Here is a 14,326-nt window from a genome sequence, read left to right as displayed (position 1 = left end):
GAGATCCCACGGTGCCACTGGAGGCACCACAGGAGGCTGTATATGCAGCACTCCCTTAACAAAAGTCTGGACTTCAGGGACTGAAGCCAATTCTTTCTGGAAGAAAATCGACAGGGCCGAAATTTGAACCTTAATAGATCCCAATTTGAGACCCATAGACAATCCTGATTGCAGGAAATGTAGGAATCGACCCAGTTGAAATTCCTCCGTCGGAGCACTCCGATCCTCGCACCACGCAACATATTTTCGCCAAATGCGGTGATAATGTTGCACGGTTACTTCCTTCCTTGCTTTAATCAAAGTAGGAATGACTTCTTCCGGCATGCCTTTTTCCTTTAGGATCCGGCGTTCAACCGCCATGCCGTCAAACGCAGCCGCGGTAAGTCTTGAAACAGACAGGGACCCTGCTGAAGCAAGTCCCTCCTTAGAGGTAGAGGCCACGGATCTTCCGTGATCATCTCTTGAAGTTCCGGGTACCAAGTCCTTCTTGGCCAATCCGGAACCACTAGTATCGTTCTTACGCCTCTTTGCCGTATAATTCTCAATACTTTTGGTATGAGAGGCAGAGGAGGAAACACATACACCGACTGGTACACCCAAGGCGTTACCAGCGCGTCCACAGCTATTGCCTGCGGATCTCTTGACCTGGCGCAATACCTGTCCAGCTTTTTTGTTGAGGCGAGACGCCATCATGTCCACCATTGGTCTTTCCCAACGGGTTACCAGCATGTGGAAGACTTCTGGATGAAGTCCCCACTCTCCTGGGTGAAGGTCGTGTCTGCTGAGGAAGTCTGCTTCCCAGTTGTCCACTCCCGGGATGAACACTGCTGACAGTGCTATCACATGATTCTCTGCCCAGCGAAGAATCCTTGCAGCTTCTGCCATTGCACTCCTGCTTCTTGTGCCGCCCTGTCTGTTCACATGGGCGACTGCCGTGATGTTGTCCGACTGGATCAACACCGGTTTTCCCTGAAGCAGAGGTTCTGCCTGGCTTAGAGCATTGTAGATTGCTCTTAGTTCCAGAATGTTTATGTGAAGAGACGTTTCCAGGCTCGTCCACACTCCCTGGAAGTTTCTTCCTTGTGTGACTGCTCCCCAGCCTCTCAGGCTGGCGTCCGTGGTCACCAGGATCCAATCCTGTATGCCGAATCTGCGGCCCTCCAATAGATGAGCACTCTGCAACCACCACAGAAGAGATACCCTTGTCCTTGGAGACAGGGTTATCCGCTGGTGCATCTGAAGATGCGACCCTGACCATTTGTCCAACAGATCCCTCTGGAAAATTCTTGCGTGGAATCTGCCGAATGGAATTGCTTCGTAAGAAGCCACCATTTTTCCCAGGACTCTTGTGCATTGATGTACAGACACCTTTCCTGGTTTTAGGAGGTTCCTGACAAGCTCGGATAACTCCTTGGCTTTTTCCTCCGGGAGAAAAACCTTTTTCTGAACCGTGTCCAGAATCATCCCTAGGAACAGCAGACGAGTTGTTGGCATTAACTGGGATTTTGGAATATTCAGAATCCACCCGTGCTGTTTTAGCACTTCTTGAGACAGTGCTAATCCCATCTCTAGCTGTTCTCTGGACCTTGCCCTTATCAGGAGATCGTCCAAGTATGGGATAATTAATACGCCTTTTCTTCGAAGAAGAATCATCATCTCGGCCATTACCTTTGTAAAGACCCGAGGTGCCGTGGACAATCCGAACGGCAGCGTCTGAAACTGATAGTGACAGTTTTGTACGACGAACCTGAGGTACCCCTGGTGTGAGGGGTAAATTGGAACGTGGAGGTACGCATCCTTGATGTCCAAGGATACCATAAAGTCCCCTTCTTCCAGGTTCGCTATCACTGCTCTGAGTGACTCCATCTTGAACTTGAACTTCTTTATGTACAGGTTCAAGGACTTCAGATTTAGAATAGGTCTTACCGAGCCATCCGGCTTCGGTACCACAAATAGAGTGGAATAATACCCCTTTCCTTGTTGTAGAAGAGGTACCTTGACTATCACCTGCTGAGAGTACAGCTTGTGAATGGCTTCCAAGACCGTCTCCCTTTCGGAGGGGGACGTTGGTAAAGCAGACATCAGGAAACGGCGAGGTGGATCTGTCTCTAGTTCCAACCTGTATCCCTGAGATGATATCTGCAGGATCCAGGGATCTACCTGCGAGTGAGCCCACTGCGCGCTGAAATTCTTGAGACGACCGCCCACCGCCCCCGAGTCCGCTTGAGAAGCCCCAGCGTCATGCTGAGGCTTTTGTAGAAGCGGGGGAGGGCTTCTGTTCCTGGGAAGGAGCTGCCTGTTGCTGTCTCTTCCCCCTTCCTCTGCCTCGTGGCAGATATGAATATCCCTTTGCTCTCTTGTTTTTAAAGGAACGAAAGGGCTGCGGTTGAAAAGTCGGTATCTTTTTCTGTTGGGGAGTAACTTGAGGTAAAAAGGTGGATTTCCCGGCTGTAGCCGTGGCCACCAAATCTGATAGACCGACTCCAAATAACTCCTCCCCTTTATACGGCAAAACTTCCATATGCCGTTTTGAGTCCGCATCGCCTGACCACTGTCGCGTCCATAAACTTCTTCTGGCCGAAATGGACATAGCACTTACCCGTGATGCCAGTGTGCAGATATCCCTCTGTGCATCACGCATATAAAGAAATGCATACTTTATTTGCTCTAAAGACAGTAAAACATTGTCCCTATCCAGGGTATCAATATTTTCAATCAGGGACTCTGACCAAGCTACTCCAGCACTGCACATCCAGGCTGTCGCTATAGCTGGTCGTAGTATAACACCTGTATGTGTGTATATACTTTTTTGGATATTTTCCATCCTCCTATCTGCTGGATCTTTAAGTGCGGCCGTCTCAGGAGAGGGTAACGCCACTTGTTTAGATAAGCGTGTGAGCGCCTTGTCCACCCTAGGAGGTGTTTCCCAGCGCGCCCTAACCTCTGGCGGGAAAGGGTATAAAGCCAATAACTTCTTTGAAATTAGCATCTTTTTATCGGGGGCAACCCACGCTTCATCACACACCTCATTTTAGTTCTTCTGATTCAAGAAAAACTATAGGTAGTTTTTTCACACCCCACATAATACCCTGTTTAGTGGTATCTGTAGTATCAGCTAAATGTAACGCCTCCTTCATTGCCAAAATCATATAACGTGTGGCCCTACTGGAAAATACGGTTGATTCGTCACCGTCGCCACTGGAATCAGTGCCTGTGTCTGGGTCTGTGTCGACCGACTGAGGCAAAGGGCGTTTCACAGCCCCTGACGGTGTTTGAGTCGCCTGGACAGGCACTAATTGATTGTCCGGCCGTCTCATGTCGTCAAACGACTGCTTTAGCGTGTTGACACTATCCCGTAATTCCAAAAATAAAGGCATCCATTCTGGTGTCGACCCCCTAGGAGGTGACATCCCCATATTTGGCAATTGCTCCGCCTCCACACCAATATCGTCCTCATACATGTCGACACACACGTACCGACACACAGCAGACACACAGGGAATGCTCTTAACGAAGACAGGACCCCACTAGCCCTTTGGGGAGACAGAGGGAGAGTTTGCCAGCACACACCAAAGCGCTATATATGACAGGGATAGCCTTATAATAAGTGCTCCCTGTATAGCTGCTTTTATAATATAATTTTTGCCACTATTTTGCCCCCCCTCTCTTGTTTTACCCTGTTTCTGTAGTGCAGTGCAGGGGAGAGACCTGGGAGCCGTCCTGACCAGCGGAGCTGTGTAAGGAAAATGGCGCTGTGTGCTGAGGAGATAGGCCCCGCCCCTTTTTCGGCGGGCTCGTCTCCCGCTCTTTAGTGGATTCTGGCAGGGGTTAAATATCTCCATATAGCCCCCGGAGGCTATATGTGAGGTATTTTTTTAGCCAAATAGGTTTTCATTTGCCTCCCAGGGCGCTCCCCTCCCAGCGCCCTGCACCCTCAGTGACTGCCGTGTGAAGTGTGCTGAGAGGAAAATGGCGCACAGCTGCAGTGCTGTGCGCTACCTTTAGAAGACTGAGGAGTCTTCTGCCGCCGATTCTGGACCTCTTCTTGTTTCAGCATCTGCAAGGGGGCCGGCGGCGAGGCTCCGGTGACCATCCAGGCTGTACCTGTGATCGTCCCTCTGGAGCTGATGTCCAGTAGCCAAGAAGCCAATCCATCCTGCACGCAGGTGAGTTCACTTCTTCTCCCCTAAGTCCCTCGTTGCAGTGATCCTGTTGCCAGCAGGACTCACTGTAAAATAAAAAACCTAAGCTAAACTTTTCTAAGCAGCTCTTTAGGAGAGCCACCTAGATTGCACCGTTCTCGGCCGGGCACAAAAATCTAACTGAGGCTTGGAGGAGGGTCATAGGGGGAGGAGCCAGTGCACACCACCTGATCGGAAAGCTTTACTTTTTGTGCCCTGTCTCCTGCGGAGCCGCTACCCCCCCATGGTCCTTTCAGGAACCCCAGCATCCACTAGGACGATAGAGAAATAGAATTACCGGTGAGTAAATTCTTATTTTCTCTAACGTCCTAGTGGATGCTGGGAACTCCGTAAGGACCATGGGGATTATACCAAAGCTCCCAAACGGGCGGGAGAGTGCGGATGACTCTGCAGCACCGAATGAGAGAACTCCAGGTCCTCCTCAGCCAGGGTATCAAATTTGTAGAATTTTGCAAATGTGTTTGCCCCTGACCAAGTAGCTGCTCGGCAAAGTTGTAAAGCCGAGACCCCTCGGGCAGCCGCCCAAGATGAGCCCACCTTCCTTGTGGAATGGGCATTTACAGATTTTGGCTGTGGCATGCCTGCCACAGAATGTGCAAGCTGAATTGTACTACAAATCCAGCGAGCAATAGACTGCTTAGAAGCAGGAGCACCCAGCTTGTTGGGTGCATACAGGATAAACAGCGAGTCAGATTTTCTGACTCCAGCCGTCCTGGAAACATATATTTTCAGGGCCCTGACAACGTCTAGCAACTTGGAGTCCTCCAAATCCTTAGTAGCCGCAGGCACCACAATAGGCTGGTTCAGGTGAAACGCTGACACCACCTTAGGGAGAAACTGGGGACGAGTCCTCAATTCTGCCCTATCCATATGGAAAATCAGATAAGGGCTTTTACATGATAAAGCCGCCAATTCTGACACTCGCCTGGCTGAAGCCAAGGCCAATAACATGACCACTTTCCACGTGAGATATTTCAGATCCACGGTTTTTAGTGGCTCAAACCAATGTGATTTTAAGAAACTCAACATCACGTTGAGATCCCAAGGTGCCACAGGAGGCACAAATGGGGGCTGAATATGCAGCACTCCTTTCACAAATGTCTGAACTTCAGGTACTGAAGCTAGTTCTTTTTGAAAGAAAATCGACAGAGCCGAGATCTGTACTTTAATGGAGCCTAGTTTTAGGCCCATATTCACTCCTGCTTGCAGGAAATGCAGAAATCGACCTAGTTGAAATTCCTCTGTTGGGGCCTTTTTGGCCTCGCACCATGCAACATATTTCCGCCATATGCGGTGATAATGCTTTGCCGTAACATCTTTCCTGGCCTTAATAAGCGTAGGAATGACTTCTTCCGGAATACCCTTTTCCTTTAGGATCCGGTGTTCAACCGCCATGCCGTCAAACGCAGCCGCGGTAAGTCTTGGAACAGACAGGGCCCCTGTTGTAGCAGGTCCTGTCTGAGCGGTAGAGGCCACGGGTCCTCCGAGAGCATCTCTTGAAGTTCCGGGTACCACGCTCGTCTTGGCCAATCCGGAACCACGAGAATGGTGTTTACTCCTCGCTTTCTTATTATTCTCAATACCTTTGGTATGAGAGGCAGAGGAGGGAACACATAAACCGACTGGTACACCCACGGTGTCACTAGAGCGTCCACAGCTATCGCCTGAGGGTCCCTTGACCTGGCGCAATATCTTTTTAACTTTTTGTTGAGGCGGGACGCCATCATGTCCACCTGTGGTTTTTCCCAACAGTTTACCAGCATCTGGAAGACTTCTGGATGAAGTCCCCACTCTCCCGGGTGGAGGTCGTGTCTGCTGAGGAAGTCTGCTTCCCAGTTGTCCACTCCCGGAATGAACACTGCTGACAGTGCTAGTACATGATTCTCCGCCCATCGGAGAATTCTTGTGGCTTCCGCCATCGCCATCCTGCTTCTTGTGCCGCCCTGACGATTTACATGGGCGACTGCCGTGATGTTGTCTGACTGGATCAGCACCGGCTGGTGTAGGAGCAGGGATTTTGCTTGACTTAGGGCATTGTAGATGGCCCTTAGTTCCAGAATATTTATGTGAAGGGAAGTCTCCTGACTCGACCATAGTCCTTGGAAGTTTCTTCCCTGTGTGACTGCTCCCCAGCCTCGAAGGCTGGCATCCGTGGTCACCAGGACCCAGTCCTGTATGCCGAACCTGCGGCCCTCTAGAAGATGGGCACTCGCAAGCCACCACAGTAGCGACACCCTGGTTCTTGGAGACAGGGTTATCAAGCGATGCATCTGAAGATGCGATCCGGACCACTGGTCCAACAGGTCCCACTGAAAGATTCTGGCATGGAACCTGCCGAAGGGAATTGCTTCGTAAGAAGCCACCATCTTTCCCAGGACCCGCGTGCAGCGATGCACTGATACCTGTTTTGGTTTCAGGAGGTCTCTGACTAGAGATGACAACTCCCTGGCTTTCTCCTCCGGGAGAAACACTTTTTTCTGGACTGTATCCAGAATCATACCCAGGAACAGTAGCCGTGTCGTCGGAACCAGCTGTGACTTTGGGATATTCAGAATCCAGCCGTGCTGGTGCAGCACCTCCTGAGATAGTGCTACTCCCACCAACAACTGTTCCTTGGACCTCGCTTTTATTAGGAGATTGTCCAAGTACGGGATAATTAAAACTCCCTTTTTTCGAAGGAGTATCATCATTTCCGCCATAACCTTGGTAAATACCCTCGGTGCCGTGGACAGTCCAAACGGCAGCGTCTGGAATTGGTAATGGCAATCCTGTACCACAAATCTGAGGTACTCCTGGTGAGGATGGTAAATGGGGACATGCAAGTAAGCATCCTTGATGTCCAGGGATACCATGTAATCCCCCTCGTCCAGGCTCGCAAAAACCGCCCTGAGCGATTCCATCTTGAACTTTAATTTTTTTATGTATGTGTTCAAGGATTTCAAATTTAAAATGGGTCTCACCGAACCGTCCGGTTTCGGTACCACAAATAGTGTGGAATAGTAACCCCGGCCTTGTTGAAGTAGGGGTACCTTGATTATCACCTGCTGGGAATACAGCTTGTGAATTGCCGCTAGCACCGCCTCCCTGTCTGAGGGAGCAATCGGCAAGGCAGATTTTAGGAACCGGTGGGGTGGAGACGCCTCGAATTCCAGTTTGTACCCCTGAGATACTATTTGAAGGATCCAGGGATCCACCTGTGAGCGAGCCCACTGATCGCTGAAATTCTTGAGGCGGCCCCCCACCGTACCTGGCTCCGCCTGTGTAGCCCCACCGTCATGCGGCGGACTTGGAAGAAGAAGCGGGGGAGGACTTTTGCTCCTGGGAACCTGCTGTTTGTTGCAGCCTTTTTCCCCTACCTCTGCCTCTGGACAGAAAGGATCCGCCTTTTCCACGCCTGTTTTTCTGGGTCCGAAAGGACTGAACCTGATAAAACGGCGCCTTCTTAGGCTGTGAGGGGACATGGGGTAAAAATGTTGACTTCCCAGACGTTGCTGTGGAAACTAGGTCTGAGAGACCATCCCCAAATAATTCCTCACCCTTATATGGTAACACTTCCATGTTCTTTTTTGAATCTGCATCTCCTGTCCACTGGCGAGTCCATAAGCCTCTCCTAGCAGAAATGGACAATGCACTTACTTTAGATGCCAATCGGCAGATTTCCCTTTGTGCATCTCTCATATATAAGACTGAGTCTTTTATATGGTCTATGGTTAACAGGATCGTGTCTCTGTCTAATGCAGGCCTGGCCAACCTGTGGCTCTCCAGCTGTTGTAAAACTACAAGTCCCATCATGCCTTGCCACAGTTTTGCTCTTATGGAATGCTAAAACTATGGCAGGGCATGCTGGGATGTGTAGTTTCACAACATCTGGAGAGCCACAGGTTGGCCAGGCCTGGTCTAATGTGTCAATATTTTCTGACAGTTTATCTGACCACGCAGCGGCAGCACTGCACATCCAAGCTGACGCAATAGCTGGCCTAAGTATAATGCCTGTGTGTGTATATACAGACTTCAGGATCGCCTCCTGCTTTCTATCAGCAGGTTCCTTGAGGGCGGCCGTATCCGGAGACGGTAGTGCCACCTTTTTAGACAAACGTGTGAGCGCTTTATCCACTCTAGGGGGTGTTTCCCAACGTGACCTATCCTCTGGCGGGAAAGGGAACGCCATTAGTACCTTCTTAGGAATTACCAATTTTTTATCAGGGAAAGCCCATGCTTCTTCACACACTTCATTTAATTCATCTGATGGGGGAAAAACTACGGGTAGTTTTTTCTCTCCAAACATAATACCCTTTTTAGTGGTACCTGTACTTATATCAGAAATGTGTAACACCTCTTTCATTGCCTCAATCATGCAGTGAATGGCCTTAGTAGGCATCAGGTTAGACTCATCGTCGTCGACACTGGTGTCAGTATCAGTGTCAACATCTGGGTCTGCTTGTGGTAGCGGGCGTTTTAGAGCCCCTGACGACCCATGCGACGCCTGGGCAGGCACGAGCTGAGAAGTCGGCTGTCCCACATTTGGCATGTCGTCGATTTTCTTATATAAGGAGTCTATACGTGCACTCATTACTTTCCATAAGCCCATCCACTCAGGTGTCTGCCCCGCAGGGGGTGACATCCCTTCTAAAGGCATCTGCTCCGCCTCCACATCATTATCCTCATCAAACATGTCGACACAGCCGTACCGACACACCGCACACACACAAGGAATGCTCCGAATGAGGACAGGACCCACAAAAGCCCTTTGGGGGGACAGAGTGAGAGTATGCCAGCACACACCAGAGCGCTATATAATGCAGGGACTAACTGAGTTATGTCCCCTATAGCTGCTTTTTATAATATATATATATATATATATATATATATATATATATATTGCGCCTAAATTTAGTGCCCCCCCTCTCTGTTTTTACCCTGTTCTGAAGTGTAGACTGCAGGGGAGAGCCAGGGAGCTTCCTTCCAGCGGATCTGTGAAGGAGAAATGGCGCCAGTGTGTCTGAGGGAGATAGCTCCGCCCCTTTTCAGCAGCCTATTCTCCCGCTTTTTCCTGGATTCTGGCAGGGGTATTTACCACATATATAGCCTCTAGGGCTATATATTGTGGTATTTTTGCCAGCCGAGGTGTTTTTATTGCTGCTCAGGGCGCCCCCCCCCCAGCGCCCTGCACCCTCAGTGACCGGAGTGTGAAGTGTGCATGAGGAGCAATGGCGCACAGCTGCAGTGCTGTGCGCTACCTTGGTGAAGACTGATGTCTTCTGCCGCCGTTTTTCCGGACCTCTTCTTGCTTCTGGCTCTGTAAGGGGGACGGCGGCGCGGCTCCGGGACCGAACACCAAGGACTGGGCCTGCGGTCGATCCCTCTGGAGCTAATGGTGTCCAGTAGCCTAAGAAGCCCAATCCGGCTGCAAGCAGGCGAGTTCGCTTCTTCTCCCCTTAGTCCCTCGCTGCAGTGAGCCTGTTGCCAGCAGGTCTCACTGAAAATAAAAAACCTAAATCTATACTTTCTTTCTAAGGGCTCAGGAGAGCCCCTAGTGTGCATCCAACCTCGGCCGGGCACGAAATCTAACTGAGGCTTGGAGGAGGGTCATAGTGGGAGGAGCCAGTGCACACCAGGTAGTCATAAATCTTTCTAGAGTGCCCAGCCTCCTTCGGAGCCCGCTATTCCCCATGGTCCTTACGGAGTTCCCAGCATCCACTAGGACGTTAGAGAAATGGGGGGTGCCATGAGCCCTGCAGCCAGGGGAGGAGGGGTGATCACTCCTCCCACAAGAGTCTGCTGCAGCCCAGCAGCGTGTGCTGGGAGTGAGGCTGCTGCCAGGTAAGGGGGTAGTGGTGCCGGGCCTCCCCAGCAATCCGGGTAATTGATACCCACTATCCCTAGTACCCCTCCACACACAACCTTTTGCCCCTGACACATTGCTGCGTTACTAGATCATGTAGCCCACCAGTGTTACAATCCTGCTGGGCCAATATGCAGTATGGAGCCCTTCTCCCCCTGCATTAGACTGATGTCATCCTGTAGAGACTGGACATGGCCCACCTTCCTCCCTGTCTGTCATTCCCAGTGACAAAGTGTAACAGGATCTGCTGCTGCTCTGTAATTGAATGGGAACAATCTGATCAGGGAATGTCAATTACAGGATCTGTCATCCCCAATCACTTGTTGTGTATTTCTTTCAAATTCAAGAAAATGATGTGTAGGTATTTTTGTTCAGTTTTTTGGGAGGGGGGGTTCAGTAGAAAGTCGGGTTACAAAGTTTCCTATGTAGATTGTCATTCCAGCATCTCCTCTGTGTGTTTGCGCTGTCCTCTCGCCTGAGCTCGCTGTATACAGAGTTCTGATTCTGTGGTTTTCCTCCTAACCGTGAGTTGTGTCCCCTGTAGGTCGGCGCTGCCTGTGACGCCAAATATAAGCCGTATCAGCCAGGACTCTCCGCGCAGTGTGAAGTCGGCCACTCCTGACAACAGCGGCAGCTCCTCAGGCTTTGTGGATGCTGACGCCCCGCGCTCAACGTTCCTCCCACGCAACCTTCTTGGCATGTTCGATGACGTGTGTGAGCAGTGAAAAGCGGGACCCGATGGATTATAACATTCCTTAACTTCCTGCCATTTGTAGGAGATGTCATCACATGCTATAATGGACATAAAGTACCGGGAACTGGTTGGGCGTGATCTGGTTCCTGGGATAGTGCTGCCATGTGTTTTGGGTTTGGGGTAATTGGTGACTGACTTCTATGTTTCTCAGGGCTTTACAATGTGAAAGGCAAAGTGCAGCGCATAAGAGGCTAAATTGCGAAAATGCATTTGAAACGTTTTTGGTTCTATTCATTAAAGTGAATTATACAGACATTTTAACCACATTGACATAATCTGTAAGTGGAAAGTTTTGCACGTAGTGGGGCTAATCCATACTGTGGCTGTGCCAGCGGCCAGACGAGGGCTCTCTTACACCGGGGGTGATAGTGGCGCACAGTGACCCAATAGTGACTGTACGAACAGCGTTTCTACAATTCTTCTCACTTGTCCCTTTTGACTTATTCTCCATTTAATTTAAGTTCTTGTTCTATAATGTATCAAAGAAGTTTACAAAGGTGGCAGGAAATTGTTTTGTGGAATGATTGTAGACGAGTAGAATTTATATATTGCAGTAATGTGAAACCGCAGCCCCCATGTGATGCTGAACTGAAGATAAATTCTATACTTGGGGGGGGTTCCAATCAGGAGCTGGGTTGCTGCAGGTTTCACACCCAGAGCTATTCAATTAATCAGCATTTTCCCTGCACCGCTAACCTATAGATTCCGCACAAAGGGCCTAATTGAAGATGGATCGCAGATCGCCATCCAACTGCAAAAAATATGAAAAAGATGCGGACGCATGCGCAGTGCCTGCATTTTCTGTGGGGGGGCAACAGAAAATGCGCCCGATTGACAGGCAGAGGCGGTCACAGGGTGGGGGCGGTAACACTCCATTGCCAGAGTGGAGATGGAGCGTTGCGGGGGTGGGGAAACTGGCCTGAAGGGGTCTGATCACGTCGGCTGCATGATGTCACACGCAGCTCCCTCTGCGATTGGAAACATGGTGGCAGGCCTGCTAGTGCAACTAAGCTGCGCCGGTAGGAGGCAACGTTAATTTCTGCTTGTTGAAGTGGGGAGGCGGCGGTCAGCATGTTAACAAAAGGATTACAAATTCTGCTACTCAGCAGAATTTGTAATCCTTACTGAATTAGGCCCAAAGTCTTTGGGGGTCATTCCGAGTTTATCGCTAGCTGCTTTCGGTCGCTGTGCAGCGATGAGGCAAAAAAACTGCACTTCTGCACATGCAGCGCAATGCACACGCGCGTCGTACTTTTACAACAGGCGATGTCATTTCACACAGGGTCTAGCGAAGCTTTTTAGTCGCACTGCTGACCGCAGAGTGGTTGACATGAAGTGGGCGTTTCTGGGTGTCAACTGACCGTTTTCAGGGAGTGTTTGAAAAAACGCAGGCGTGCCAGGAAAAATGCAGGGTGTGTTCGTGATGTCAAAACAGGAACTAAATCGTCTGAAGTGATCGCAAGCACTGAGTAGGTATTAAGCTACTCTAAAACTGCACAAAGAAAAACTTTGCAGCCGCTCTGCGATCCTTTCGTTTGCACTTCTAAGCTAAAATACACTCCCAGTGGGAGGCGGCTTAGGGTTTGCACTGCTGCTAAAAACAGCTAGCGAGCAAACAACTCGCAAAGACCACCTTTATTTCTAGGGTACCTAAGGCTAATAGTATCGGGCAGTGCAGATAAACCCTGCACTTAATTAAACCTCCCCCTTAATGTGCAATGTCCAGTAGGGTAAGGCACCGCTCTCTATATCTCATCTTTACTTGTTACGTGACCGTGGAGGCCATTGGGAAACCTAGCAGACAACAGATCCCCCCCCCACTCACAGATAAACCAGACACATTACACCTTTCATAAATAAATTTATTGCATTAGTAATACTGGCCTCGTGCAAAGCCCTGCAAGATATGCTCCAGTTATCCCAAGGAGATCAGTGAGCTGCTCCTTGTTTTACAGGAGCTGGTGCAGTAAGGGGGAGTAAGGCAACTATCCCACCCACCCAAAAAGAGATACTTTTGTTTTGCCATGATGGCGTAAGGCCAGTAGTCATCCATTCCTGTGTTCTAGAATGAGCTCAGACAAACCTGCTGCTAAATCGGTGATTTCATCGGATGCTGACCGAAGTTTTACTTATTGAGAGACTGTGTCAGTGGTCGTCTCTTACGGACATGCTTGGTGCTACAAGAGCTTTGATATTTCACTTTGTAAACCCGACATCCTGGCACGGAACTGTTCCTGATATCCCGGCTGAGGCAGAAACGTGACTGGGTTTCTATCCCCAAGTAATACTGATAATGTTTTCTTGTCTGAACCTTATAGGCCTCTGCTTTACCTGCTCCGAAGGGTCATGCGTCATCCCGTATTCGGAGCATATCAAGCCTACGCTGTAACAGCCCAGTGCCAGAAAACTGGACGTATGTAACTTCACACTGCTTTTTGTTTTCCCCCAGCTGCAAACATTGATTCATACATGGGCACATGGATGTTACGTAGCTGAGTAAGACATGTATGTTCACAAAACGCTGAATCTCGAATCTGAGATCTGTTCCCAGCGGACGGTGATGTAAGAGGCCTGCAGCATTTCCTGGCCAATATCAGTCTTGTTGAAACGTAAACCTTATGCAAGTACATAGAATACTTCATCACTACATTCTATAGATTCACCTGTGCATGTTTGGGGTGCTGGAACTCCTCACAGGAGAGAATTCTTTGGGCGATACATACGGTAACCACCAGCTCCTTGGGCTGGAATCTGGTTAATACTGATATGTGTAAACGCGCTTGCCCACCTTCCATGCACAGCACCTAGAAATCTCATCGTCTTAGATACTCTTATGAGTGTAACCTAATAAATTAGCTTGCACGCTTCTCTTTTATAATCTAGATAAATACATTTTCTACTTCATGAAATGGGTTTGGTATCGCTGGTTACATCTGCTCTCTTAGCTACATCGAACCTTCCACATTTCCTGCAGCTGCTGATGTGTTTCCTGTGACTAGCTGCCATAAACCTAGAGTGTACAGCAAGGAGGTCTAATCCCCTATTCCAAGAGGCAGGGATAGCTGCTTATCCACATGAGGTCAGAGGTTACCCCCCAGTGTAAATACAGGATGCTGATCACCACCAAGACGTGCATAATCTGGTGACTGTTGCACCAATAGTCAAACTTGCCAGGCCGTAGCCGTTCAGGTAGACGGGAAACATTGATGATGCCTCCGAGCAGGGCTAGACTGTCCATTAGGAGGTAGCAGCGTAGTGAGGATGGATGCCCAGATCCTAGTCCTGCCCAGCGTAGGTAGAAGAAGAAAAAGCGGAAGGCAGCTTGCCAAGCAAATGAGCAGAGCCGACTTATGTTGCTGTGAGCACCAACCGCACAGAAGATCACGTAACTGGACAAGCCGGAGTACACCACCAGAGCCAGGCTTCGGGTGGAGGAATAGCACAGCAGTGTACAGTAGATGATGGGAAGAGCCCCTGCGGAGAGAGATAGCTGGTAATGCACAGAAAGTGGTACAAGACACAACATTG

General features: G+C 49.7%; 2 protein-coding genes across 3 annotated transcripts in view; one reads left to right on the top strand and one right to left on the bottom strand.

The window, feature by feature from the left end:
- The window catches only part of PKMYT1 (protein kinase, membrane associated tyrosine/threonine 1), a 118,752-nt gene extending 107,693 nt beyond the window's left edge, over nt 1-11,059 (top strand). For both annotated transcript variants that reach the window (XM_063935476.1, XM_063935475.1), the window contains one exon: nt 10,589-11,059. In XM_063935476.1, the coding sequence (XP_063791546.1) occupies nt 10,589-10,769 (181 nt within the window). In that variant the 3' untranslated portion in view covers nt 10,770-11,059. The remainder of the gene's footprint in view (nt 1-10,588) is intronic.
- A 1,580-nt stretch (nt 11,060-12,639) lies between these two features.
- Nucleotides 12,640-14,326, bottom strand: part of PAQR4 (progestin and adipoQ receptor family member 4) — a 33,684-nt gene continuing 31,997 nt past the window's right edge. Inside the window, exon 3 of the mRNA XM_063935480.1 lies at nt 12,640-14,272. Within this exon, the coding sequence (XP_063791550.1) occupies nt 13,839-14,272 (434 nt within the window). The 3' untranslated portion in view covers nt 12,640-13,838. The remainder of the gene's footprint in view (nt 14,273-14,326) is intronic.

This window comes from Pseudophryne corroboree, chromosome 7, assembly GCF_028390025.1.
Source record: "Pseudophryne corroboree isolate aPseCor3 chromosome 7, aPseCor3.hap2, whole genome shotgun sequence".
NCBI classification, from domain to species: domain Eukaryota; kingdom Metazoa; phylum Chordata; class Amphibia; order Anura; family Myobatrachidae; genus Pseudophryne; species Pseudophryne corroboree.
This window is presented reverse-complemented; position numbering and strand designations above follow the sequence as displayed.